Source organism: Stegostoma tigrinum, chromosome 8 (assembly GCF_030684315.1).
Source record: "Stegostoma tigrinum isolate sSteTig4 chromosome 8, sSteTig4.hap1, whole genome shotgun sequence".
NCBI classification, from domain to species: domain Eukaryota; kingdom Metazoa; phylum Chordata; class Chondrichthyes; order Orectolobiformes; family Stegostomatidae; genus Stegostoma; species Stegostoma tigrinum.
Genome location: NC_081361.1, coordinates 84,383,746 through 84,409,958, shown reverse-complemented (window position 1 = coordinate 84,409,958; position 26,213 = coordinate 84,383,746). Strand labels below are relative to the sequence as shown.

The window sequence follows — 26,213 nt, the reverse complement described above, 5'->3', positions numbered from 1 at the left end:
GTTTTGATCAGTCACGAGCCTGGGTTCGTGTTCCCCTTGACTCTGAAATTGTGCTACAGCACTTATTCATTGACACAACTCCAGTTTTTTGCCAACACCTGTTTCACCAAACTCGATAAATTCTTGGGTCTTCCTGTGATCTTGTTCAATTGTACAAAGCAAATAATTGCTTACGAGTTTTATGCCCCCACTCGATCCATTGCACCAAAATACTAATGTTTGCAGACTTCTTCCGAGCCCCCCTCAGCATTCTCTAGTACAGATCCAGTAACCTTCCCGCTCTCTTACCATCTTGGGATTATTACTGAATCCTGATTACATGGAACTAATCAATTGCTCTTGACATTTTTCCCTACAACTCAGCTAAAAATATAAATGCCAAATGTGTTTCACTCTCTTTCAGTCTAACTAAACTGTCCACAGACCACCTCTTCAATGATCTGTTAAGTTACCTATCAAAAAACTTGTCTATTGCAGAGGACAACTGCATGTTGCCACTTAACTAATGTTGCAGCTCAGTGTTCTGTAAATGTTACATTATCACAGAATGCAGAAGTGGATCTCATCGCAGGACTCAGTCAAGGAGGACAAGATAGGGACTCTTGATGTTGTCCTGCAACGTGGCCTAGTCTTGCACCCCGGAGAAGTCTCATAGATCATGGAATCATTGAATCCATAAGACCATAAGACATAGGAGTTGAAGTAAGGCCATTCGGCCCATCAAGTCCACTCCGCCATTTAAATCATGGCTGATCGGCATTTGTTGAGCATTCCTCAACATCAGTTTTCAATCCCTACAATATGGAAACAGCCCCTTTGGCACCACAGAGCATCTCACCCAGACCCATCACCCTCTCACCCACCTAGTCTACACATCCTGAACATTGGGAAATTTAGCATGACCAACCCACCTAGCTTGCACATCTTGGGACGAAACCGGGGCATCCAGAGGAAGCCCATGCAGACACGGGGAGAATGTGCAAACTCCATACATAGAGAGTCCGAGGGTGGAATCGAACCCAGGTTCCTCGTGGTGTGGGGCAGCAGTGCTAACCGCTGAGCCACCATGCTGCCCTGTTTCTTCAATTTCAATGCAAAGTATTAATAAAACAAAGGACAGAGACCTATTGACTGATAAACCTAACATAATTAGTTAGGGCTGTCTCTCTCTGTGGGAGGGGCCACCATGATCATCCACCATCCTTGTCAAGTATGGCTAATTTGTACAGTGCTGGCCTGACATGAGGTTGAGTTGCTTCTTGGTGCTTAGTGCTGAGAGTATCTGGTCACCAAATGGACAGATTCCAGCTCACTAGCCAAAAAAGCAAAAAGAGGGAATGTGCCAAAGTGAGGCAAATGATGGTCAGGGCCAACTGCACAGAATTGACAGTTGCCTTGGATTTAATTGGCTGCTTTGTAAGACAGTAGAGATCACTGTTGAATTTGATTTCCTGATACAAAATAATTTTGTGTTCATAAAATGTCTAGTAAGTAGCCATTTATTCTTCAAATTCATTACAATGTAACTCCATTATAACATATATATTAGGGTCCAAAAAGTGAAATTGCATCATAGCTGGACCTTGTTGATTTACTTTTTGGGAGTCATGAGACCCCTGCTCTATTAGCTATTCAAGTTATCGAACTATGCAATAACAGACATCTGTTCTCCTAAAAGGTATATGTCATATTCTGGTTGTCTGTTACACTATTATGCGTAGACCACACCATATTCATTTACCGCAATAGTTATGATTAAATTTATACAGCTCACATGAAACTGTTAACTCCTAAGTCATCCCGCTTCATATGCAAGTTTAGTTATCTGCACTTTTACATTTGTCCTGACTATCATCAGGACTTTGTTGCACTGCTCTTTTATTAAGATACATTTCCTACATCTTTTCTCTCAATAGGTTGATCATCTGCACAATTTCATTGTTTTCCGCTTCACTATGGGATTTGTAGACAGTATAATTGCCAAATGTAAGTAATATGCACGGTTAAAGTTATGTTTTCATTCGCTATAATACTATCGTAATGGATGCAGAAAAGTGTGCAGAAAAGCTGACACTGCTTCAAAGGATAAAATACCTTGTCCTTAATTAATTTGTAGTTATTGGAGCAATGCGCTATGTAGAACAAAGCCAATGATGAGAAAAGTCAAAGTTAATCCTCTGGTATTGTTCAACCACTCCTATTTGCACTGATAGTATCCTACCTTTGAGCTAGGTGGCCCAGGTTCAAGACCCACCTATTCCAGGTGTGTAATAACATCACTGAACAAGAGGATTAGAAAATAACTTTTCTTTAAATTGCGTGTCAAACTCCCTACTTTCCCATTAATGTATTTGGTAGTTCATTCTTAATGCTAATTGTCCTAATGAGTAAAGATTTCTGACGTTTGTTTTAAACTATTTCTCATCTAAACTTAAACCCTCTTTTTCAACTGGTCCCGTTTTAATTGGATTTGCTGCTGAACGCATTCAGAAAGCCTTGCCAAGTGATTAACACAGTATTATCATGTCAACTGGAATTCATATTAATCTGTTTTAACTTGTACTGAAGATAGTGTGAATGGATATAATTTTAAAATCTGTTTAGAGAACTAATTAGTTTGAATACAGAATGCACTCAGTTTGTTTTATAAAATCAAAAGATGTTGGAGCAGAAATAAATCATGCAACGTATTCAGTTAGATCATGACTAATTTGATAATCCTGAACTCTTCTTTCCTGCCTGTTCCCCTATATCCCTTGATTCCATTACTGATTTAAAAATCTGTCTATATCAGCCGTAAGTATAATTAATGACCTAGTGTCTACAGCTCCCTATGGTAATGAATTCCTCAGATTGTCTACCCGCTGAGAGAAGAAATTCTTTCTCATCTCGTTTGTGAGTTTTACTCTGATATTCAGTCCTCTGGTCCTAGACTGGCCCACAAGGGGAAATAACCTTTCCACATCTACCTTATCATGTCCCATATGTATATCGTATGTTTCAATAAGGTCACTGATCATTCTTTAAATGCCAGTAATTACAGGTCCAACATACTCATCCTGTCCTCATAAAACCTTTCCATGTCTGAGATCAATCTAATAGAACATAGAACATTACAGCACAGTACAGGCCCTTCGGCCCTCGACCTGTCATACCGATCTCAAGCCCGTCTAACCTACACTATTCCACGTACGTCCATATGCTTATCAAATGACGACTTAAATGTACCTAAAGTTGGCGAATCTACTACTGTTGCAGGCAAAGCATTCCATTCCCTTACTACTCTCTGAGTAAAGAAACTATGTCTGACATCTGTCCTATATCTTTCACCCCTCAATTTAAAGCTATGCCCCCTCGTGCTCGCTGTCACCATCCTAGGAAAAAGGCTCTCCCTATCCACCCTATCTAACCCTCTGTTTATTTTATATGTTTCAATTAAGTCACCTCTCAACCTTCTTCTCTCTAATGAAAACAGCCTCAAGTCCCTCAGCCTTTCCTCATAAGACCTTCCCTCCAAAGCAGGCAACATCCTAGTAAATCTCCTCTGCACCCTTTCCAAAGCTTCCACATCCTTCTTATAATGCGGTGACCAGAACTGTACACAATACTCCAAGTGCAGCCGCACCAGAGTTTTGTACAGCTGCAGCATAACCTCTTGGTTCCGGAACTTGATCCCTCTATTAATAAAAGCTAAAACACTGTATGCCTTCTTAACAGCCCTGTCAACCTGGGTGGCAACTTTCAAGGATCTGTGTACATAGACACCGAGATCTCTCTGCTCATCTACACTACCAAGAATCTTACCATTAGCCCAGTACTTTGCCTTCCGGTTACTTCTACCAAAGTGCATCACCTCACACTCTGATGAACCTTTTCTGGACTGCTTCCAGTGCCAGTATACCTATCTTTAAAAAGGGACCAAAACTGATCGTAGTAGCCTTGGTGTCGTCTGACTACAGTTTTGGCAAGACTTCCCTATTTTTGCAATTCCTTTGAAATAAATACCAGTGTTCCATTTGCCTTCCTTATTACCTGTAGCGTTTTGAGGCTTATACACAATAAGTCCCAAATTCCACTATGCTGCAGCTTTCTGCAACCTTTTTTCATTTCAATAATATTTAGTTCCTCTATTCTTCCTGCCAAAGGGCATAACTTCTTATTTTTTAACGTTATATTCCAGCTGCCAAGTTTCTGCCCACTCACTTATCCCTCTGCAGACTCCTTGTGCCCCCTTATCATGCGCCTTCCCACCTCCTTCTGTAGTTGTTTACACCTTATTTAGTGAAACTAATCTACAGTTAGATAATCTCTAAATGACAAGTCAATGTAACCACTGTTAAATGAACATTGTACTGTCTGCTGTCCATAATGAACAGAAACTGTTGAGGTATTTGGTGGGGCTATTCCAGAAGTTGTACCCTGGTTTATGTCAGAAGCTGAGTTCATTTTGCAGAAACTAAAACATACTTTGATTCTTCCCAAGCTAATTAGAATCTGATCGCAAACTTGAATTGCTAGCACTAACCTTTCATCCCATTTTTGCATATCATCCCAAGGTGTCCCCAAGGATTTGTCTTTGGCTGCCTCCTTTCTCTCATCTATATGCTGCTATTTGCCGATGTCATTCCAAAACGTCAGTTTCAGCATGCACACTATCAACATGTAATTTTACTGCATCAGCCCCTCTAGGCCTTTGCATTGTATCTGAATTGTCAGACTGCTTATCTGACATCCAATGCTACATGATACACACATTCCTCTAACCGTTAGAAACATTGAAGCCATTGTCTTCAACACCTGCCAAAAGCTGCACCCTGTCACTACAAACTTCTGTCTCTGTCTGTAGCAACTGTCTGATGTTGGACCAGATGTTTGCAGCCTTGGAATATTATTTGACCCTGAGATGATCTTTCAACCCATATCTACATTGCCATGACCTGTTGAGAAGGGTGAATCAACCACCTCTTTTTAACCTCCTCAGTTGGCTGCAACAGAAATGTTTTTTGTTCTTTTTAGCCAGCGGCAATGTCACACTTCAATTAAAACATAGTACTAATCAAAATTAAGTGACATTATAGCATATTCTTAAGTGAAAGCATAGGAGTTTTATTACTTAAAAATCATGAAGAACGTTATTTTATTTATTCACGGAGCCTGGGTGTTACTGGCTAGGCCAGTATTTGTTGCCCATCACTAATTGCCAGGGAAGTAGTTAAGACTCAATCACATTGCTGTGCGTTCACAGCATTGTCTGGAATCACATGTAAGCCAGACCAGGTAAGGATGATAATATCCTTTCCTCAAGGACATTAGTAGACAATTGACATCATTTTCCTGGTCATCATTAGACTGTTAGTTCCAAATTTCTCTTTTAATTGAATCCAAATTCTACCATCTGCCTTGGCAGAATTCAAATCCTTGTCTGCAGAACATTATCGGAGCCTCTGGATGAATAATCAAGCAATAACATTACCAGGCTTATGCCTCCCTAAATGTGAAGAAACACAGGTTAAAGTTAAGAAGGACCTCATAGAATAAGATAAATAATACTTCGTTTAAATTTAAACAGTTCTGTAGGTTGTTTTGGTTGAACGTATGACTATTTAGTTGATGCTTTGTAATCTGAATAGGAGCAGATTTGTAAAATCTTTGTGCTCTCAATAAATATATGTTTCTCCAATTTGTTTTTATCATTGGTGCTGACTTTCCAGATGATGGGAAAGAAACATGGAGAGGGAGCCTTCTAGTCCTTGCTATTATTAATGCATTTTCTTTCTGTCTGTCTGCTGCTTTGACAAGCAACTGTTGATTCACTTTTGTATCCTCAAGTTCGGCTCCAATTTAGCGAGTTTTGAGAAGATTTGTAACTCAGGTTGAGGTTCTGGATGTGAGTTTGCTCGCTGAGCTGGAAGGTTAGTTTTCAGTTTGTTCTGCTCTTCATAGTTCCTCTGTGCTGCAGTGTGTGGTGGCTCATTGGAATAATGTTCTAATGCAGCTTCGTTTGTGGGTGTTGGGATGGTTGCTCCTGTAATTCAGTATTTGGTCCGTATGTGAGATAATGGGAACTGCAGATGCTGGAGATTCCAAGATAATAAAATGTGAGGCTGGATGAACACAGCAGGCCAAGCAGCATCTCAGGAGCACAAAAGCTGACGTTTCGGGCCTAGACCCTTCATCAGAGAGGGGGATGGGGGGAGGGAACTGGAATAAATAGGGAGAGAGGGGGAGGCGGACCGAAGATGGAGAGTAAAGAAGATAGGTGGAGAGGGTGTAGGTGGGGAGGTAGGGAGGGGATACGTCAGTCCAGGGAAGACGGACAGGTCAAGGAGGTGGGATGAGGTTAGTAGGTAGCTGGGGGTGCGGCTTGGGGTGGGAGGAAGCGATGGGTGAGAGGAAGAACCGGTTAGGGAGGCAGAGACAGGTTGGACTGGTTTTGGGATGCAGTGGGTGGGGGGGAAGAGCTGGGCTGGTTGTGTGGTGCAGTGGGGGGAGGGGATGAACTGGGCTGGTTTAGGGATGCAGTGGGGGAAGGGGAGATTTTGAAACTGGTGAAGTCCACATTGATACCATATGGCTGCAGGGTTCCCAGGCGGAATATGAGTTGCTGTTCCTGCAACCTTCGGGTGGCATCATTGTGGCAGTGCAGGAGGCCCATGATGGACATGTCATCAAGAGAATGGGAGGGGGAGTGGAAATGGTTTGCGACTGGGAGGTGCAGTTGTTTGTTGCGAACTGAGCGGAGGTGTTCTGCAAAGCGGTCCCCAAGCCTCCGCTTGGTTTCCCCAATGTAGAGAAAGCCGCACCGGGTACAGTGGATGCAGTATACCACATTGGCAGATGTGCAGGTGAACCTCTGCTTAATGTGGAATGTCATCTTGGGGCCTGGGATGGGGGTGAGGGAGGAGGTGTGGGGACAAGTGTACCTCCGGATACAACGCATTATCCTCCGACACTTCCGCCATTTACAATCCGACCCCACCACCCAAGACATTTTTCCATCCCCACCCCTGTCTGCTTTCCGGAGAGACCACTCTCTCCGTGACTCCCTTGTTCGCTCCACACTGCCCTCCAACCCCACCACACCCGGCACCTTCCCCTGCAACCGCAGGAAATGCTACACTTGTCCCCACACCTCCTCCCTCACCCCCATCCCAGGCCCCAAGATGACATTCCACATTAAGCAGAGGTTCACCTGCACATCTGCCAATGTGGTATACTGCATCCACTGTACCCGGTGCGGCTTTCTCTACATTGGGGAAACCAAGCGGAGGCTTGGGGACCGCTTTGCAGAACACCTCCGCTCAGTTCGCAACAAACAACTGCACCTCCCAGTCGCAAACCATTTCCACTCCCCCTCCCATTCTCTTGATGACATGTCCATCATGGGCCTCCTGCACTGCCACAATGATGCCACCCGAAGGTTGCAGGAACAGCAACTCATATTCCGCCTGGGAACCCTGCAGCCATATGGTATCAATGTGGACTTCACCAGTTTCAAAATCTCCCCTTCCCCCACTGCATCCCTAAACCAGCCCAGTTCATCCCCTCCCCCCACTGCACCACACAACCAGCCCAGCTCTTCCCCCCCCACCCACTGCATCCCAAAACTAGTCCAACCTGTCTCTGCCTCCCTAACCGGTTCTTCCTCTCACCCATCCCTTCCTCCCACCCCAAGCCGCACCCCCAGCTACCTACTAACCTCATCCCACCTCCTTGACCTGTCCGTCTTCCCTGGACTGACCTATCCCCTCCCTACCTCCCCACCTACACCCTCTCCACCTATCTTCTTTACTCTCCATCTTCGGTCCGCCTCCCCCTCTCTCCCTATTTATTCCAGTTCCCTCCCCCCATCCCCCTCTCTGATGAAGGGTCTAGGCCCGAAACGTCAGCTTTTGTGCTCCTGAGATGCTGCTTGGCCTGCTGTGTTCATCCAGCCTCACATTTTATTATCTTGGAATCTCCAGCATCTGCAGTTCCCATTATCTCTGATACTATTTTAACCTCACTGCGAAGCCTCTTCCAGGGATGCCTAACCTGAAGAAGTTACCCTCCTCCCTCCGGACCAACCTCAGGGAATCTCTCTCCCATTGCAACTCTCTTGTAATCTCTTCGGCCTTGAAACTGCTCGACCATGTCCTGAAGCAAACCAGGTACCACAGCCACATCACCTTTCTCAGCACCTGCCTACGGAACCAGATCATCCCCAAGGGACTACAGTCCACATTTCAGCCTTCCCAATTTGGCCCCAACCGTGACCACCTCTACACCCAGAATATTCAGACCCTTCAGAAGCGGTTCTCCCTGCGAGTCCTGAAACAGACACTCGCAGCCATGCGCCGGCACCTCCAGGCACTGCAATCCAGCCTGCCCCAGCTCAGAGCCTCCCTCTCCCAGACCTGCAAAGGACCCCTGCTGTTTTTTTTCCTCCGCAGGATCCACAGACTGAACACCCAGTTCCACTCAGCTTTACTGGACACCAAAAATCGTAAGTACAACCAACTCACTGGCCCCTGCCACCCACAAGAGGATTCCTGCGCCTCCCAAATCCCGACTCTGTCCCTGCCCCTCCCCCACCATGCACCCGCCGCCATTGACCATGAGGACACGGCCGGAGACCCCACCGATGACGTCACATCGGCCTCCGCCGGCCACAGAACTTCCGGAACCGCTGCTGCAGTCACCACCTCCACGTCCAGGTACTACAGCCCACACACCACCCTCACCTCAGCTGCTGCCGCCCACCCCGATCCTCCCACCGCCGACGGAACCCCGCCCACGGTCGACGCCGACGGAACCCCGCCCACGGCCGACGCCGACGGAACCCCGCCCACGGCCGACGGAACCCCGCCCACGGCCGACGACATCATCGCTCCGCCCACAACCTCCACAGCCTGCAACCCCAGAGGAGACAGCCACCCTGAGCCCTGCCGAATCTTCACCATCCCCCCAGACCTCCCACTGACTGAGGACGAACGGTCAGTCCTGAGCAAGGGGCTCACCTTTGTCCCCCTACAACCACACATCAACGAATACCAGTCACGGTCGGACATAGAGCAGTTTTTCCGCCGTCTTCGCCTGCATGCCTACTTCTTCAACCGGGAACCCAACCCTCCTTCCACTGACCCCTTCACCCGCTTCCAACACAAGTCCTCCTCCTGGACACCACCCCCAGGCCTCCTACCCTCCCTCGACCTCTTCATCTCCAACTGCCGTCGAGACATTAACCGCCTCAACCTCTCCACCCCTCTCACCCACTCCAACCTCTCCCCCGCAGAACGGGCAGCCCTCCGCTCCCTCCGCTCCAACCCCAACCTCACCATCAAACCCGCAGACAAGGGTGGCGCAGTGGTAGTATGGCGTACTGACCTCTACATCGCCGAGGCCAGACGCCAACTCTCCGACACCACCTCCTACCGCCTCCTCGATCATGACCCCACACCCGAGCACCAAACCATCATCTCCAACACCATTCATGACCTCATCACCTCAGGGGACCTCCCACCCACAGCCTCCAACCTCATTGTTCCCCAACCCCGCACGGCCCGTTTCTATCTCCTTCCCAAAATCCACAAACCTGCCTGCCCTGGTCGACCCATCGTCTCAGCCTGCTCCTGCCCCACCGAACTCATCTCCACCTATCTGGACTCCATTTTCTCCCCTTTGGTCCAGGAACTCCCCACCTATGTCCGTGACACCACCCACGCCCTCCACCTCCTCCAGGACTTCCAATTCCCTGGCCCCCAACACCTCATATTCACCATGGACGTCCAGTCCCTGTACACCTGCATTCCGCATGGAGATGGCCTCAAGGCCCTCCGCTTCTTCCTGTCCCGCAGGCCCGACCAGGCCCCCTCCACCGACACTCTCATCCGCCTAGCGGAACTCGTCCTCACACTCAACAACTTCTCTTTTGACTCCTCCCACTTCCTACAGACTAAGGGGGTGGCCATGGGCACCCGCATGGGCCCCAGCTATGCCTGCCTCTTTGTAGGTTACGTGGAACAGTCCATCTTCCGCACCTACACAGGCCCCAAACCCCACCTCTTCCTCCGGTACATTGATGACTGTATCGGCGCCGCCTCTTGCTCCCCAGAGGAGCTCGAACAGTTCATCCACTTCACCAACACCTTCCACCCCAACCTTCAGTTCACCTGGGCCATCTCCAGCACATCCCTCACCTTCCTGGACCTCTCAGTCTCCATCTCAGGCAACCAGCTTGTAACTGATGTCCATTTCTAGCCCACCGACTCCCACAGCTACCTAGAATACACCTCCTCCCACCCACCCTCCTGCAAAAATTCCATCCCCTATTCCCAATTCCTCCGCCTCCGCCGCATCTGCTCCCACGATAAGACATTCCACTCCCGCACATCCCAGATGTCCAAGTTCTTTAAGGACCGCAACTTCCCCCCCACGGTGATTGAGAACGCCCTTGACCGCGTCTCCCGCATTTCCCGCGACACATCCCTCACACCCCGCCCCCGCCACAACCGCCCCAAGAGGATCCCCCTCGTTCTCACACACCACCCTACCAACCTCCGGATACAACGCATTATCCTCCGACACTTCCGCCATTTACAATCCGACCCCACCACCCAAGACACTTTTCCATCCCCACCCCTGTCTGCTTTCCGGAGAGACCACTCTCTCCGTGACTCCCTTGTTCGCTCCACACTGCCCTCCAACCCCACCACACCCGGCACCTTCCCCTGCAACCGCAGGAAATGCTACACTTGTCCCCACACCTCCTCCCTCACCCCCATCCCAGGCCCCAAGATGACATTCCACATTAAGCAGAGGTTCACCTGCACATCTGCCAATGTGGTATACTGCATCCACTGTACCCGGTGCGGCTTTCTCTACATTGGGGAAACCAAGCGGAGGCTTGGGGACCGCTTTGCAGAACACCTCCGCTCAGTTCGCAACAAACAACTGCACCTCCCAGTCGCAAACCATTTCCACTCCCCCTCCCATTCTCTTGATGACATGTCCATCATGGGCCTCCTGCACTGCCACAATGATGCCACCCGAAGGTTGCAGGAACAGCAACTCATATTCCGCCTGGGAACCCTGCAGCCATATGGTATCAATGTGGACTTCACCAGTTTCAAAATCTCCCCTTCCCCCACTGCATCCCTAAACCAGCCCAGTTCATCCCCTCCCCCCACTGCACCACACAACCAGCCCAGCTCTTCCCCCCCACCCACTGCATCCCAAAACCAGTCCAACCTGTCTCTGCCTCCCTAACCGGTTCTTCCTCTCACCCATCCCTTCCTCCCACCCCAAGCCGCACCCCCAGCTACCTACTAACCTCATCCCACCTCCTTGACCTGTCCGTCTTCCCTGGACTGACGTATCCCCTCCCTACCTCCCCACCTACACCCTCTCCACCTATCTTCTTTACTCTCCATCTTCGGTCCGCCTCCCCCTCTCTCCCTATTTATTCCAGTTCCCTCCCCCCATCCCCCTCTCTGATGAAGGGTCTAGGCCCGAAACGTCAGCTTTTGTGCTCCTGAGATGCTGCTTGGCCTGCTGTGTTCATCCAGCCTCACATTTTATTATTTTGGTCCGTATGTGTTGTTTTCCTGTAGATGCTGGTTTGAAGTCCCCCGTTGACTGTTCTGAAAACTAACCTTCCAGCTCAGCGAGCAAACTCACATCCAGTTGGCTCCAATTTCTTTCTAAACTGAATATTTCAGGCAACCCTTGCATGTCCGATATTCTCACACAAATAAAAATTAAAACAGAAGATGTGAATTTCTTGACAGGTGACTGAGTAGAATGATCTATATTTCTAAAGGTAAAATGGTAATTTAAGTTCAGACAATCTTGTTTGTTCCACATTAGTTTCCTGAATGTACCTAAATTTGACACCAGGCAATTACTATAGTAATTTCAGTTTTGTTTTATCCTTTTAAAATCATTCTAGTCCATGAAGATTTCAGATTTTAAAATCGTCTGATGGATGTTGGAGACTGGTCCATATTTTGCCACTGTTGTGACAGAATCATCACTAAAACTTCCTATTTCCTCAGCTCTTCTGTTGGTGAAGTCGAAAGCGATGCTTTTGTTATCTCCAGATGTGTGTATTCTAACATGCTGCAGTCCAGCCTTACGAATTATACATTCCAAAAACTTGATTTGTTAAAAAAGTATTTTGGTGATATTGTAACTTGCACCAAACCCAATTCACCCATTATCCATCGCCCTGCGCTGTCTAGCCTATCCTGACTCTAGTTAAATATGCTTAGTAAATACACATGACTCTAAAACTGGTGGTGTAGTGGACAGTGAAGAAGGTTACCTCCGAGTACAACAGGGCCTTGATCAGATGGGCCAAGGATTGGCAGATGGAGTTTAATCTAGATCACTGTGAGGTGCTATATTTTGGTAGGGCAAGTCTGGGTAGGACTTTAACGTTTAATGTTAAGGTCCTTGGGAGTCTTGCTGAACAAAGAGACCTTGCAGTGCAGGTTCATAGTTCCTTGAAAGTAGAGCCACAGGTACATAGAACAAAGGTAGAATGTAGTACTGTACAGCACAGTTTTGTGCTGTTCGATCCATGATGTTGAGCCGAACATGATGCCAAATTAAACTAATCCATTCTGCCTGCCCTTGATCCATATCTCCCCATTCCTTGCATATTCATGTGCCTATATAAAAGTTCCATGAACGCCCCCTATTGTATCTGCCTCCACCATCATTCCTGGCAGCATGTTCTAGACTCTCACCACTCTGTATAAAATAAAACTTGCCCTCCACATCTCCTTTGAACTTACCCCTCTCACCTTAAATGCATGCTCCTTAGTTTTAGACATTTCAATTCTGGGAAAAAGATTGATTGTCAATCCTACCCATGTAGCTTATAATTTTGTAGACTTCTGTCAAATCTCCCTTCTGCCTCTTCAATTGCAGAGAAAGTAATGCAAGTTTTTCTACCTTCTTCTTATACCTCATACCCTCTAATTCAGCGTATGCCGATTCTGAATCCATGCGACCATGTCACCATGGATTCCATACATCTTAATCTTCTGGATAAGCCTACCATGAGGCACCTTATCCAAAGCCTTAGTAAAATCCATGTAGACAACATCTACTGCTCTACCCTCATTGATCAACTTTGTCACCTTGTTGAAAAATTTAATCAAGTTACTAAGACATGACCTGGTCTGCACGAAACCACGCTGACTGTCCCTGATTAGGCCATGTTTTTCCAAATGGGCTTGAATCCTATCCCTAAGAATTGTCTCCAATAGCTTCCCAATGACCGATGTGAGACTCACCGTCTGTAGTTTCTGGATTATCTCTATTTCCCTTCTTGAACAGAGCAACAACATTAGCTACTTGCCAGTCTTGCAGGACTTCTCCAGTGGCTAAAGAGGATTCAAAAATCTTGGTCAAGGCCCCAGCAACCTTCTGTCTTGTCTCGCTCATTAACCTCGGGTAGACACTATCAGACCTTGGGGACTCATCCACCTTAATGCTCTTCGAGAGACCCAACATCACTTCTTTCTTGATCTCAAAATGCCATAGCATATTAGCATCCTCCACACAAACACCATTATCCTCTATGTCCTTCTCCCAGGTGAATTTTGATGCAAAGTACTCATTTGGGATCTCACCCACATTCTCTGCCTCCAAGCACAAGTTCTCCTTTCTATCCTTGACTGGTCCTACATTCTCCCTGGTTGTCCTTTTGTTTTTAATGTATGTATAGAATGCCTTGAGATTCATTTTAACCCTACTTGCCAAGGTCATTTCATGGCCCCTTCTTGCTGTCCTAATTCCCTGCTTAAGTTCTTTCCTGCTTTCTTTGTATTCCTCACAGGCCCTGTCCAATTTTAGCTTCCTACCCCTTACATATGCTTCTTTTTTCCCTTTCGACTAAAATCGTAACCCCCCCTTGTTATCCAAAGGGCCCTTTCCTTGCTCTCCTTGTCCTTCCTCCTTACTGAAACATGCTGGTCCTGAATTCTCAACAGGTTTCTAAATAATTCCTGCATGTCAAATGTGGACTTGCCTGATAATAGCTCCTCCCAATTAATTTCCGTACCTCCTGCCTAATATTGACGTAATTTGCTTTGCGTCAGTTTGATACCTTATCACAAGGTCCTGTTTTATCCTTTTTAAAAACAAAAAGAACTGTGGATGCTGTAAATCCGGAACAAAACAAAAGTTGCTGGAAAAGCTCAGCTGGTCTGGCAGCATCTGTGGAGGAGAAAACAGAGTTAATGTTTCAGGCCTGGTGACCTGAGGAAGGTCTGTTTTTTAATTAACTCTGTTTTCTCCTCCACAGATGCTGCCAGACCTGCTGAACTTTCCAGCAACTTTGTTTTTGTTCCTGTTTTATCCTTGCTCATTGCTATTTTAAAACTTAAGGAGCTGTAATCACTGTTTTCAAAATAATCTCTCACTGAAAGGCCAGTCACTTGGCCAGGCTGTTTAGCTAGTACAGGGTCCAGTATGGCCCCTCCTGTATTCACAAACTGTTTCAAGAAACTCTCTTGAATGCACTTAAATGCTGCTCCATCTAAAACTCTTGCTATAAGGGAATCCAAGTCAATATTGGGGAAGTTAAAGTCACTGACTGTGACAGCTCTTTTATTGCACCTTTCCATAATCTGTCTACATATTTGTTCCTCAGAGTCTTTGTGGCTGTTGGGGGGCCTATAGTATAATCCTATTAGAATGATTGCACCCATCTTATTTTTGAGCTGTACCCAATTGCCTCAGTGGATGAGCTCTCCAGTATGGCCTATCTGAATGCAGATGTAACATTTTCCCTACTAGTAATACACTCCTTCACCTCTTTAACCGTCCTCTCTATACTGTCTAAAATAACGAAAACCTGAAATGTTGAGCAGCCAGTCCTGTTCCTGTCTCAACCAAGTCTCTGTAATGGCCACAACATCATAGTCCCATGTACTGGTCCAGGCTGTAAGCTCATCTGCCTTATTTATAATATTCTTTGCATTGAAATAAACCAACTTCAGCCCATTAGTACCATCATGTTCATTTACCTGTCTCTGCCTGTCCTTTGTTTCTAATTTACTGATCCTAACATGTACCTTCCCCTTAATCCCTCCACTTGCTTGACCTGCTGCTCTGATTCCCAGCTCCCTGCCACTTTAGTTTAAATCCTCCTGAGTAGCACTGGTGAAACTTGCTGCGATGCTATTGGTTCTACTCCAGTTTAGGTGCAACCTATCCCTCTTGTACAGGTCAGCCCTGCCTAGGAGAGGTCCCAGTGATCCAAGAACCTGAAACGCTGCACTGGCTCCCTAGCCATGAATTTGTTCTCTTGTATCTTTCTATTCCTTAGCTCACAAGCACATGGCCCAGGTAGTAACACAGGTCCTGCTTTCTGGCATTTTTCCTAACTCCCTGCACTCACTCCACAGGACCCCATTCCTCTTTCTATCTATGTCGTTGGTAGATAGGATAGAGAAAAAGGTACCACCCACGCCCTCCACCTCCCCCAGAACTTCCAATTCCCTGGCCCCCAACAGCTCATCTTTACCATGGACGTCCAGTCCCTATACACCTGCATTCCCCATGCGGATGGCCTAAAGACCCGACCAGTCCCCCTCCACCGTCACCCTCATCCGCTTAGCCGAACCTGTCCACTCCCTCAGCAACTTCTCTTGCAATTCCTCTCACTTCCTACAGACAAGAGGAGTGGCCATGGGTACGTGCATGGGCCCAAGCTATGCCTGCTTCTTTGTAGGTTACGTGGAACAACACCTCTTCCATAGCTACATGGCCCTAAACCCCACCTTCTCCTCTCTTACATTGATGACTGTATTGGACTGCCTTATGCTCCCATGAGGAGCTGGGACAGTTCATCCACTTCACCACCTTCCACCCCAACCTTCATTTCACCTGGATCACCTCTGATACCCCTATCTCATTCCGGGACCCCTCTGTTTCCATCTCTGGAACCACCTGGAAACCGATATCCATTTCAAGCCCACCAACTCTCACAGCTACCTTATACCTCCTCCCACCCACCTTCCTGCAAAAATGCCATTCTGTATTCCCAATTCTTTTGCCTGTGCCGCATCTGCTCCCAGGATGAGGCATTCCACTCCCGTACATCTCGGATGTCCTCGTTTTTCAAAGACCACAACTCCTCCCCCCCCCCCCCCCCCCCCCCTTCACTGGTCGAGAACATCCTTGACCGTGTCTCCCACGTTTCCTGCAACTCATCCCTCACACCCCATCCCCGCAATAACAACCAAAACAGAATCCTCCTCGTCCTCATGTACCACCCCACCAACCTCCGGATCCAACACATCATCCTCCGACACTTCTGCCATCTGTAATCTGACCCCACCACCCAAGACATTTTTCCATCCCCTCACTTATCTGCCTTCCAGAGGTACCACACTCTCCGGGACTCCCTTGTCCCCTCCACACTCCCCTCCAGCCTCAGCACACCTGGCACTTTTCCTTGCAACCGCAGGAAGTGCTGTACCTGTCCCCACACCTCCTCCCTCACCCTCATCCCAGGCCCCAAGAAGATTTTCCACATCAAGCAGATGTTGACCTGCGTATCTGCTAACGTGGCATACTGTATCCGCAGTTCCTGTTGTGGCCTCCTCTACATCGGGGAAACCAAGCGGAGGGTTGGGGACCGCTTTGTGGAACACCCACGCTTGCTTTGCACTAAACAACTGTACCTCACAGTCGCGGACCATTTCAACTCCCTCCTCCCATTCCTCAGACAACATGTCCATCCTGGGCTTCCTGCAGTGTCACAATGATGCCACCCGAAGGTTGCAGGAACAGTACCTCATATTCTGCTTGTGAACCCTGCAGCCCAATGGTATCAATGTGGATTTCACAAGCTTCAAAATCTCCCCACCCCTATCGGATCCCAAAACCAGCCTAGCTTGTCCCTGCCTCCCTAACCTGTCCTTCCTCCCAGCTCAATCTCCTACCTACTAACCTCATCCCACCCCATTGACCTGCCCGTCCTCCCTGGACTGACCTATCCCCTCCCTAACTCCCCACTTACACTCACCTTAATTGGCACCATCCCCACCTCTTTGACTTGTCTGTCTCCTCTCTGCCTATCTTCTCCTCTATCCATTTTCTATCTGCCTCCCCCTCTCTCCCTATTTATTTCAGAACCCCCTTCCCCTCCCCCATTTCTGAAGAAGGGTCTAGGCCCGAAACATCAGCTTTCCTGCTCCTCTGATGCTGCTCAGCCTGCTGTGTTCATCTAGCTCTACACTTGTTATCTGTCGAGAAAAAGGTGTTTGATCTGCTTGCCTTTATTGGTCAGTGCACTGAGTAGAGGATTGGAATGTCATATTGGGGCTGTATGGGACATCAGTTAGGCCACATTTGGAATACTGCATTCAATTCTGGTGTCCCTGATATAGGAAAGATGCTGTTCAATTTGAAAGGGTTCAGAAAAGATTTATAAATATGTTACCGGTGTTGGAGGTTTTAAGCTATAGGGAGAGGCTGAATAGGCTGGAGCTATTTTTCCTGGAGGCCGAGAGGTGACCTTATCGAGCTTTATAAAATCATGAGGGGCAGAGATAGAGTGAATAGACAAGGTCTTTTCCTCAAGGTAAAGAAGTCCAAAACTTGTGAGCATACATTTAATGTGAGAGAGGAAAGATATGAAAGGGACCTATTAGGCAACGTTTTTGCACAGTGTGTAGTGTATATATCAAATGAGCTGCCTGAGGAAGTGGTAGAGGCTGGTATAATTGCATTTAAAAGGCATCTGGATGGGTTTATGAATAGGAATGGTTTAAAGGAGTATGGGCCACATGTTGACAAATGGGATATCTGGTTGTCATGGATGAGTTGGACTGAAGGGTCTGTTTCCATGCTGTACATCTCTGACTGTATGTAACATATCAATTTTAGAATGCTCATCCTCAATTTGTAAATCCCTCCATAGTCTGCTCCCTCCCTATCTAAGTAATCTCTCCCAGATCTAATATCCTTGGAAATATTTTTGCTGTAATTGTATTCCCTTAGGCATACCTGGTTTTAATCACTCCAATTTTGATCACACTTTCAGGTTCTGAAATTTCTTCCCCAAATCTCTCTGCCTGTTGACCTCCCCTTTCTCGCTTCATCAAATTTCTGAGCATCTTCCATATGTAACCTTCAGTGTGTCAGTGTCATATGTAGTCTTATAATGCCTGGGTGGAATACTTTTGAAATTTATTAATATCTTAAGGGCTCCATGTAAGTCGTGTTATTGATATTGTTGGTGCAAAAAGCACAGAGGGCAGTGTGAAGCTGGAGGAATACAGCAGGCCAAGCAGCATCAGAGGAGCAGGAAAGCTGATGTATCAAAAAGTTGCTAAAAAAGCTCAGCAGGTCTGGCAGTGAAGGGAAAAACAGTGTTAACATTTTGAGTTCGGCGACCCTCAGAACTGAAATGTTAACTCTTTTTTTTCCCTTCACAGATGCTGTCAGACCTACTGAGCTTTTCTAGCATAATAATAAAATGTGAGGCTGGATGAACACAGCAGGCCAAGCAGCATCTCAGCTCCTGAGATGCTGCTTGGCCTGCTGTGTTCATCCAGCCTCACATTTTATTATCTTGGAATCTCCAGCATCTGCAGTTCCCATTATCTCTGAGCTTTTCTAGCAACTTTGTTTTTGTTCCTGATTTATAACATCCGCAGTCCTTTCAGTTTTTATTTAGGAAAGTTGGAATATGAGGCATTGCTCCTCCACCCCAAGGGTGACATGTCCATCCTGGGTCTTTTCCAGTGTCACAGTGACAGCACCCACCATCTGGAAGAGCAACACCTCATATGCCGCCTTGGGAGCCTACAGCCCAGTGGCCTAAACATGGAATTCACCAGTTTTAAAATCTCCCTAACCCTAGCCTCATCCCATGTCCAACCTTCCCTGTCAACCCCGCCTCCTTGACCTGACACAACCTGTGCATCTCCCCTCCCACCTATCTGCCCCAACCATCCCACTGACTAATCCCAATACTCCCTGTCTGCACTCGCCTGTCACCATCCCACCTACCTTCCCCATCCCCACTCCTCGTCTCTCTATTTATTTCCCAGCTCCCTGCTCCCTCCCCATTTCTGAGGAAGCGTCCTGACCCAAAATGTCAACTTTCTTACTTTGTGATGCTCCCTGGCCTGCTGTTGTCCTCCAGATCCACACAGGTTGTCACTGACTCCAGCATCTGCAGTTCTTGCTACTTCACAGTTAGAGGATACAATGGGAGTTGAGAATGTGACCAGTTTTATAAGCTGCATTTTTTGGATAGAGAGTTTGATGGACAGAGATAAAAGACCACATATGCTTAATTGTTTTAAATTTAAACTTTAATCACCATTGTAAATAACCAGATTAAGTTTTCATTTCCTGCTAAGGTTTCATTTCCAATAGAGAGCAGAAATTAATTCAGTTGTGTGCAGAAACGATATTAGATTTTACTGCAAGAGTTTGAGAGAGTGTCACCATGTAGAGTATTATACAGAGAAATGGTTAAGTTTTAACTGTCTTGGGGCACATGTGTTATCCTAACTTCATAACAAGCTTGAATATTTTGATTTTATTGTTGAATGTACTCATACAAAAGTACGGGAATACAGTGAAAAATGTATAATGTGGCAACAAATACAAGTGTCTAGCCTCAAAATCCTAAGAACAAGATAGCAAAGAAGAACAAAGTTAAAAGTGAAACATTGCAGTGATTACAGTACTGATATCTTCTTAGCATTAAGTAGAAAAATAAGGAAATAAAGCTGAAAGTTCAAACATTGTAGTCTTTCTTAAGAGCTTAACTACACAGGGACCACACTTAAAGGACTCACCTTGAAACCAGAAGTCAATGCTAGACTGTACCAGGCTGTACTATGTACTGCCAAAAGAACACCACACCAGACCACTGAGTGTCTGTCACGCAGACTATAAGAAATATTATTTAATTTGTGGCACAGTTTTATTCTCTAAAACCATTCTCATTCATTTTCCTCTACTTTGTTTGCTTTTTGGGTGCTGGTTTTAAAGGAAATAATAGCTATGTAAAGATATAAGTGTTAACCTGTTGAGATATTGTCAGATTTTTCTCTTTAGAAATATTTAATTAAGAAAATGTGTTGGCGTTTGTTTTCAAGGTCTGTTTCTTTGATGTATTCATTTGGCCTTCTAAAGTGGTATGTTTTAAAATTCATAACAGATCTTGCTACTGTTGTTGGTTACCTGGTTGTAAGCCGACCTTTCTTGAACCTTTCTCACCCTCGCCATCTGCAAAGTAATCATGCTGAACTGCTGGAGGTAAATGTTGATTAAGTGTTCGCCTCTGCACATAAGTGCAAAATGGGGCCATTTATTGCTTGTAAATATGAAAAAAAAATCAGTTTTTGTTCATTTCAGATTGATCAAGATAAAACTGAGTTTTCTTTTTAAAGTTGATTGGGGCTTGCTTGCTTTCTTAGGACTACTATCAAAGTGGTCGCATGTTACTGAGAATGTCTCAGGCACTTGGAAGAATTGTGCTGGCTGGTCGTGAGATGACAAGATTGTCTGGGTAAGCTCAGTGTAGTTAGCTAGATTTCTAGTTCTTATTTAAGGTATTTACCTTTTTTATTCCTGTTAATCAACGTCGAAGTTGACTCAAAATTGCTTTGTTTTCTGAAAAGCCAGTAGCAAGAGAACACATTTTATCAAGCAATGTTTTAATGTGCAGTAATTTTTTGTGGGTTTGGCAAACAAGTTAGCCAATCTATTCTTTGAGATTGTTTCCATTTTCATTTGAATTATGACTGCTTTGTACTTTGAAACTGTTTTTCATCATTCTGCCTTGGTGCCCTTGCTGAATAGAAACATATGAAAATTTGCTTAAAAAAATGCATGAAGTTGAAGCTTTCTTGCACTTCTCAAGCCTGAACCACAAGAAAATCAACTTTAGAAAGCGAACAGTAATTATAAAGCAGGACATGTTCACTATCTTGGTTAACTGATTAAATTAAAAACAGGCAAATTGACTCTGGTTAGGATGTTGCCATGGGATGCGGCATAGCGTTTCTTCAGTGATAAAGATGCAATCTGTGGACATATTCCTTTTGTCTATAAAGTGCACGTCCCTGTCTGTGTATGAATGTAGCTTCTAGCATGCACAAATGAAATGCATTGTGAGCCTAACTGATTAACACAAGTTGTTTTTGAGTGTACTTCTTAGTACAATTGAAATTATTTGCCAAATATTGGCCAAAAGTAGAAAAACATTTAATGTTGGAAAACAGTGTTCTGAGTTTTACAAATTTGGGCTGGTTGAGCACAGTCAGCGTGCTGCTCACACCAGACAGTTGAATGAAAATTGCCTTGCAGTAGGTAGTAATAGAAAACACATTGGCAGATTTCTCAATTAGGATCTGGTTTGACGACTCCATTTCAAATGTAATGGCACAGTAGTTAACACACTGCTACCTCACACAACTCCTGGATTCAGTTCCAGCCTTAGGTGACTGTGTGGAGTTTGCACATTCTCCCTGTGTATGCGTGGGTTTCTGCTGGTCTCCTCCATATTCTAATGATGCGCAGGTTAGGTGGATTGACAATGCTAAATTGCTCCGTAGTGTCAAAGGATGTGCAGGCTAGGTGGATTGGCAGGGTTATGGGGATAGGGTGGTAAATGTGGGGTTATGTGGATAGGGTGGGTCTGTCTGGAATGCTCTTTTGGGCTGGTGCAGATTCAGTGGGCCAAGTGGCCTCTATCTGCGCTGTCGGCACTCTGATTCTAATTATAATTTGAGTGCAGGATGAAGTCAATTAAGGAGTCTAAATAAATTCTTCGTTCACATTGCAGAAATTTCAAATCTTATTTATATTTAGCTTCACAGCTCGAATCACTGAATTAATGCAAGTTTTGAAAGAATTAAATAGTGGAAAATATGAACGTACAATGGTTTCCCATCAGGATAAGGGTGAGTATTTTAAAAATATGGTGCATTTGGAGGTTTTTGATTATGGCGAGTGTAAGCTTTATTACAAATAGTATCCTGTGTATAGTTTTTAATCTGATATTTCGAGTTGTCCTAGAAGTTCATATGTTTTTTGTTCTAGGTCCTTGACTCGTTAAATTAGCCTGGAGAACAGTCAGATATTGAAAAAGCAAATTACTGCAAATGCTGAAAATCTGAATTAATAGCAGATAATGCTGGAAGTATTCAGCAGGCCAGGCAGGTCTGTTAAGCAGAGAAAAGCAGAGTTGAAATTTCATCTTAATGACCTTTCATCAGAACAACCAGTTAATTGTCCTTAAACATTAAGCTCAAAAACAAAAACAAAAACAAAGTTCCTGGAAAAGCTCGGCAGGTTTGGCAGCATCTGCAAAGGCAAAAACAGCGGTAATGTTTCGGGTCCGGTGAACCTTTTCCTCAGAGCTGATGGCAGCTGGGAAAACGTCAGTTTAATTTCAGAAAATAGGGAGGTGAGTCGGACAGGGATAAAGACAGCCTTTTTTCTCTCTTAAGGCTCTGTCCTATCATCTCTAAAAGACAGACTGTCCTTCTGTCTCTTAAGGCTCAACCCTATTGTTTACTCCCTATCCCAACTACTTCCCTATTTTCTGCATATAAACTGATGTTTTCCCAGCCGCCATCAGTTCTGAGGAAGGGTCACCGGACCTGAAATTTTAACTCTCTTTTTTCCTTCACAGATGCTGCCAAATCTGCTGAGCTTTTCCAGCAACTTTGTTCTGTTCATGGTTTACAGCGTGTGCAGTTCTTTCAGTTTTTACTTAAACATTAAGCTAGTGGGTTGTAAAAGCTGGTTTTAGTGACTCCTTGGAATGGGGACAGAAAGGCACCCTGAGTGCACAATTTTGATTTCTATCTAGTGATTGCTGCAGAAATTTGCATATTTGTGAACATGATAGAATAACCTCCCAAGTAAAGAAATTACCTCTTCGGCCAAAAAACAAATAGCTTTTAATCCCTGCGCAACTAAACCACAACAAATATTGATGCCCCTGGTAATGGACAAAACACCGCAGAGCTGACAAAACAACCAGCACAAAATGTCAAAATTCTACCATGTATTATTAACTTTAACATGCACGTGTAAGATATATTGTACTTAGTCAAAAAGTTTATACTTTATCTGTAATTTCTCTATCAAGGTTCCACATGTCAGCCTTTGATACCTGGGAGTGGGGAAATCATTATTATGGATCATGTTATCAAGTAAGTATAATGCTGTATACTTAAATTGTGGGCTGCAATATCAATTTATATACCTCACTAAATCAGGCCAACTATTTCAGATTATTATTGTTGTTGCATGATTTTCTTATAGAAATCTTTTTATAGACACCTTTTTGGCAAACTATTGCATAGTTCTAAGTATATTTTCCCCAAATGGATAAATAATAACTGAAATCTATATTCAATAATTTAGTTAAAAATTGTTATACACAGGTATGTAGCAGAAAAGAGTTAATAGAAAAAAGGTTTCATTACTCTTGCTTTCTAATGTTATTTGAAAAGTGATGCAAGACATTTTCTCCTCTTCAGATTTGAACATGTGCCATTGGTGACGCCTAATGGGGATGTTTTGATTCCAGACCTCTCTTTTGAGGTAAAGAATAAATCTATTATTTAGATTTCCTTGTACTTGGATACTGTTGATAATTCTTGGTTCAACAGTTTTTGCTGACCGAACCGGGATCAATCTAACACGAAAGCTAAAATTCTGCAGACAGAGTTCTACTGGAAAGCTGAACAGGCAGTAATGTGGAGAGAGATCCACTGATCTGAACCTTACGTTTGATTTACACTAAGATCTGCATGCAGGCCAATTCTTTAGCCTAATTGTGGACAGCATTTTAGGTGACAGCCATTATTAAGAATGATTAATAAGAGAAAGGATGGGCAAACTTTGTGCTCCACTGGAGATCATACTCTGGTGAACTGTAGCATAATCATAAAAAGGCAATAGTTTTGGGTGCTGATTATTGGACTAATAGTGGTACGGTACTTAATGCAGATGAGTCACCATTTTCACCATTGTATGATTTACAACACTGCACGTTCACCTGTAGGTTTAAACTGTGAACCTCTTAATGGGTGCACTTTTTGATGTTGCTGTTTGGGATGAGAATTGTTTGAATTGTAAAGCAAACACTTTAAGATTTTCTTGAAGAAAAGCAAAATGTTGGGTATGTTTAACTTACACTTGAAGATGCACTATGCAGGAGGTGTTTTTGAAAAATGCCTTGCATGAAAAATATCTGCTGTAAATTTGTTCTCATTCTCAATCTCATTCAGGTAAAGTCAGGAGCAAATGTCCTAGTCTGTGGCCCAAATGGATGTGGGAAGAGCTCACTTTTCCGTTGCTTGGGAGAGGTAAGTGCAAGCCCAGTAAAAATGACAAAGAATGTTCAAATATTTGTTTTATCCTAAGTAGTACTCGCATGCAAAGTTAAATTTTCTTTCTTTTCATAGTTATGGCCCCTATTTGGAGGACGTTTGACAAAACCAGATAGAGGGAAGCTGTTTTACGTACCGCAGGTAGGAATGGCTTATCTTCTTGGGTCTTGATTTACTTAATTGCATAGATCATATTTTTCATATTAATTTCATTTAACTCTTTGTCTTTCTGTAATAGTATCAGCCTTTGGCAGATTTTATATACACTCAATAATACATTGCCATTTTTATCTTAAATAATTTGCAAAATCATCAAGTTTTCAGTCCGTTTTGGTCCTTTGATAAAATTTCCTTCATGTAAAATAAAGTCAGAGGAAGAACATTAAAAGTTGGCAATTTGTTAAAACAGTGCTTCCTAAAGTTTTTCCCCACTGTGACACACAGCATGATAATTGTCACAACTCTTGAGTGAGAACTGAAAGAACTATGGGTAAGGTCTGTTAGAGGGAAAGTACAGCTGTCATAACTTGTTCAATTACTCAGCATCTATTGCTGTCACACTGCTCATCACACCACTTGGGGACCCAATCCCCACTTTGGAAAACCTGTGCTGAACACATGTGCAAACGTTTTTGTCTCTTAACATTTTAGAAGTAAAATCTTTTTTAAGTGCACATGATTTCACATTGTTTAATATTCATGCATTTTTGTACAATTATCCCAGATTCACAAGGCTCAATTTACCAAGGCTTTGTTGATGTTCTTGCATTTACAGTAGTGAGTTGGTCAACTTTAAACACTTGGTCCAGAAATTTTTTGGAAACATAAAAGTTCCCACCTTTAATAGTGCATAAAATCCCTCAACAATTTGTGGTGAAAAAGAGATACAGCAAGAGATTTAATTCGCCATAAATTGTGAGACCATTTCTGCTGCTTCACAGTTAGACTTGACAAAACAAACAAATCTCCCCACAGGCTGTTCTTATGAAATTGCTGGATTTATGTCATTAATACAAATTAATCTTGCAGAAATTCATGACTAATTATCTCATGTCCTAAAAGCTATGTTATGGTCCCGACTTCCCACTCTGCCTTGAAGACCCAGTGATGGAATAATGAAAGTGTAGTCCTAATTCTGTCCCAGTTGTTCCGGATGGTTCTTTAAATTTAAATTTATAAATTTATCTTTTCCTGCCTGAGCCTGTTCTCTCTTTATTTTTTTCTGTTTCTAATTTGGCTTTGATTTACTCTATTTCCTTTTCTGCCATTCACTCAATTTCTTTCTCACCCTTAAATTTAGTTGCTTAAGGAGCTAGATCTTTGGACCTGATGTTCACAAGTTTCCAGGTGCGCTTTTGACAAAGTCACATGGTAATTGATGTGCATTTCTAGCACTTTAGGTGCATAAGTAATGCAATTTGAATGGTGAGGAGAAAATTCCAATTTATGACACTCTGTATGAGATGCCCCACTCTATCAGATTCTGGGCCAATGAATAAGCTACAGTTTGTGAGGTATGTGACAAATGCCACTGATTAAGCTGGTGCAGTTTCAGTTGTGGTTGGCAGTAATGAAAACTTCATCATCTTCAATAATATCGCACTAAGAAACTTGTTTGCCAGTCAAGGTCACAAGGCATCATCTAGGAAAAAGCATTGTGGGTCACCATCTGTTTTTATTTAATTGAATTCTATGACAGAAATCTGAGACAGTTAATTCTAGAAATTATTTCTGGCATAAACAAGGGGGTGGTAAGCTATAGGATTGAAGAAAAGCAGCAGCTAAGGTCCATTTTATCAAAAGCATTGAATTCAAATCTTCCTACTTATATCTGCTGAA

At 44.3% G+C, this 26,213-nt stretch overlaps 1 protein-coding gene across 2 annotated transcripts in view; it reads left to right on the top strand.

The window, feature by feature from the left end:
• abcd3a (ATP-binding cassette, sub-family D (ALD), member 3a) overlaps positions 1-26,213 on the top strand; it is a 95,810-nt gene that overhangs the window by 46,376 nt on the left and 23,221 nt on the right. For both annotated transcript variants that reach the window (XM_059648061.1, XM_059648063.1), the window contains 8 exons: positions 1,917-1,986; positions 20,183-20,280; positions 20,442-20,533; positions 21,838-21,929; positions 23,126-23,189; positions 23,520-23,583; positions 24,273-24,350; positions 24,450-24,515. In XM_059648061.1, the coding sequence (XP_059504044.1) occupies positions 1,917-1,986; positions 20,183-20,280; positions 20,442-20,533; positions 21,838-21,929; positions 23,126-23,189; positions 23,520-23,583; positions 24,273-24,350; positions 24,450-24,515 (624 nt within the window). The remainder of the gene's footprint in view (positions 1-1,916; positions 1,987-20,182; positions 20,281-20,441; positions 20,534-21,837; positions 21,930-23,125; positions 23,190-23,519; positions 23,584-24,272; positions 24,351-24,449; positions 24,516-26,213) is intronic.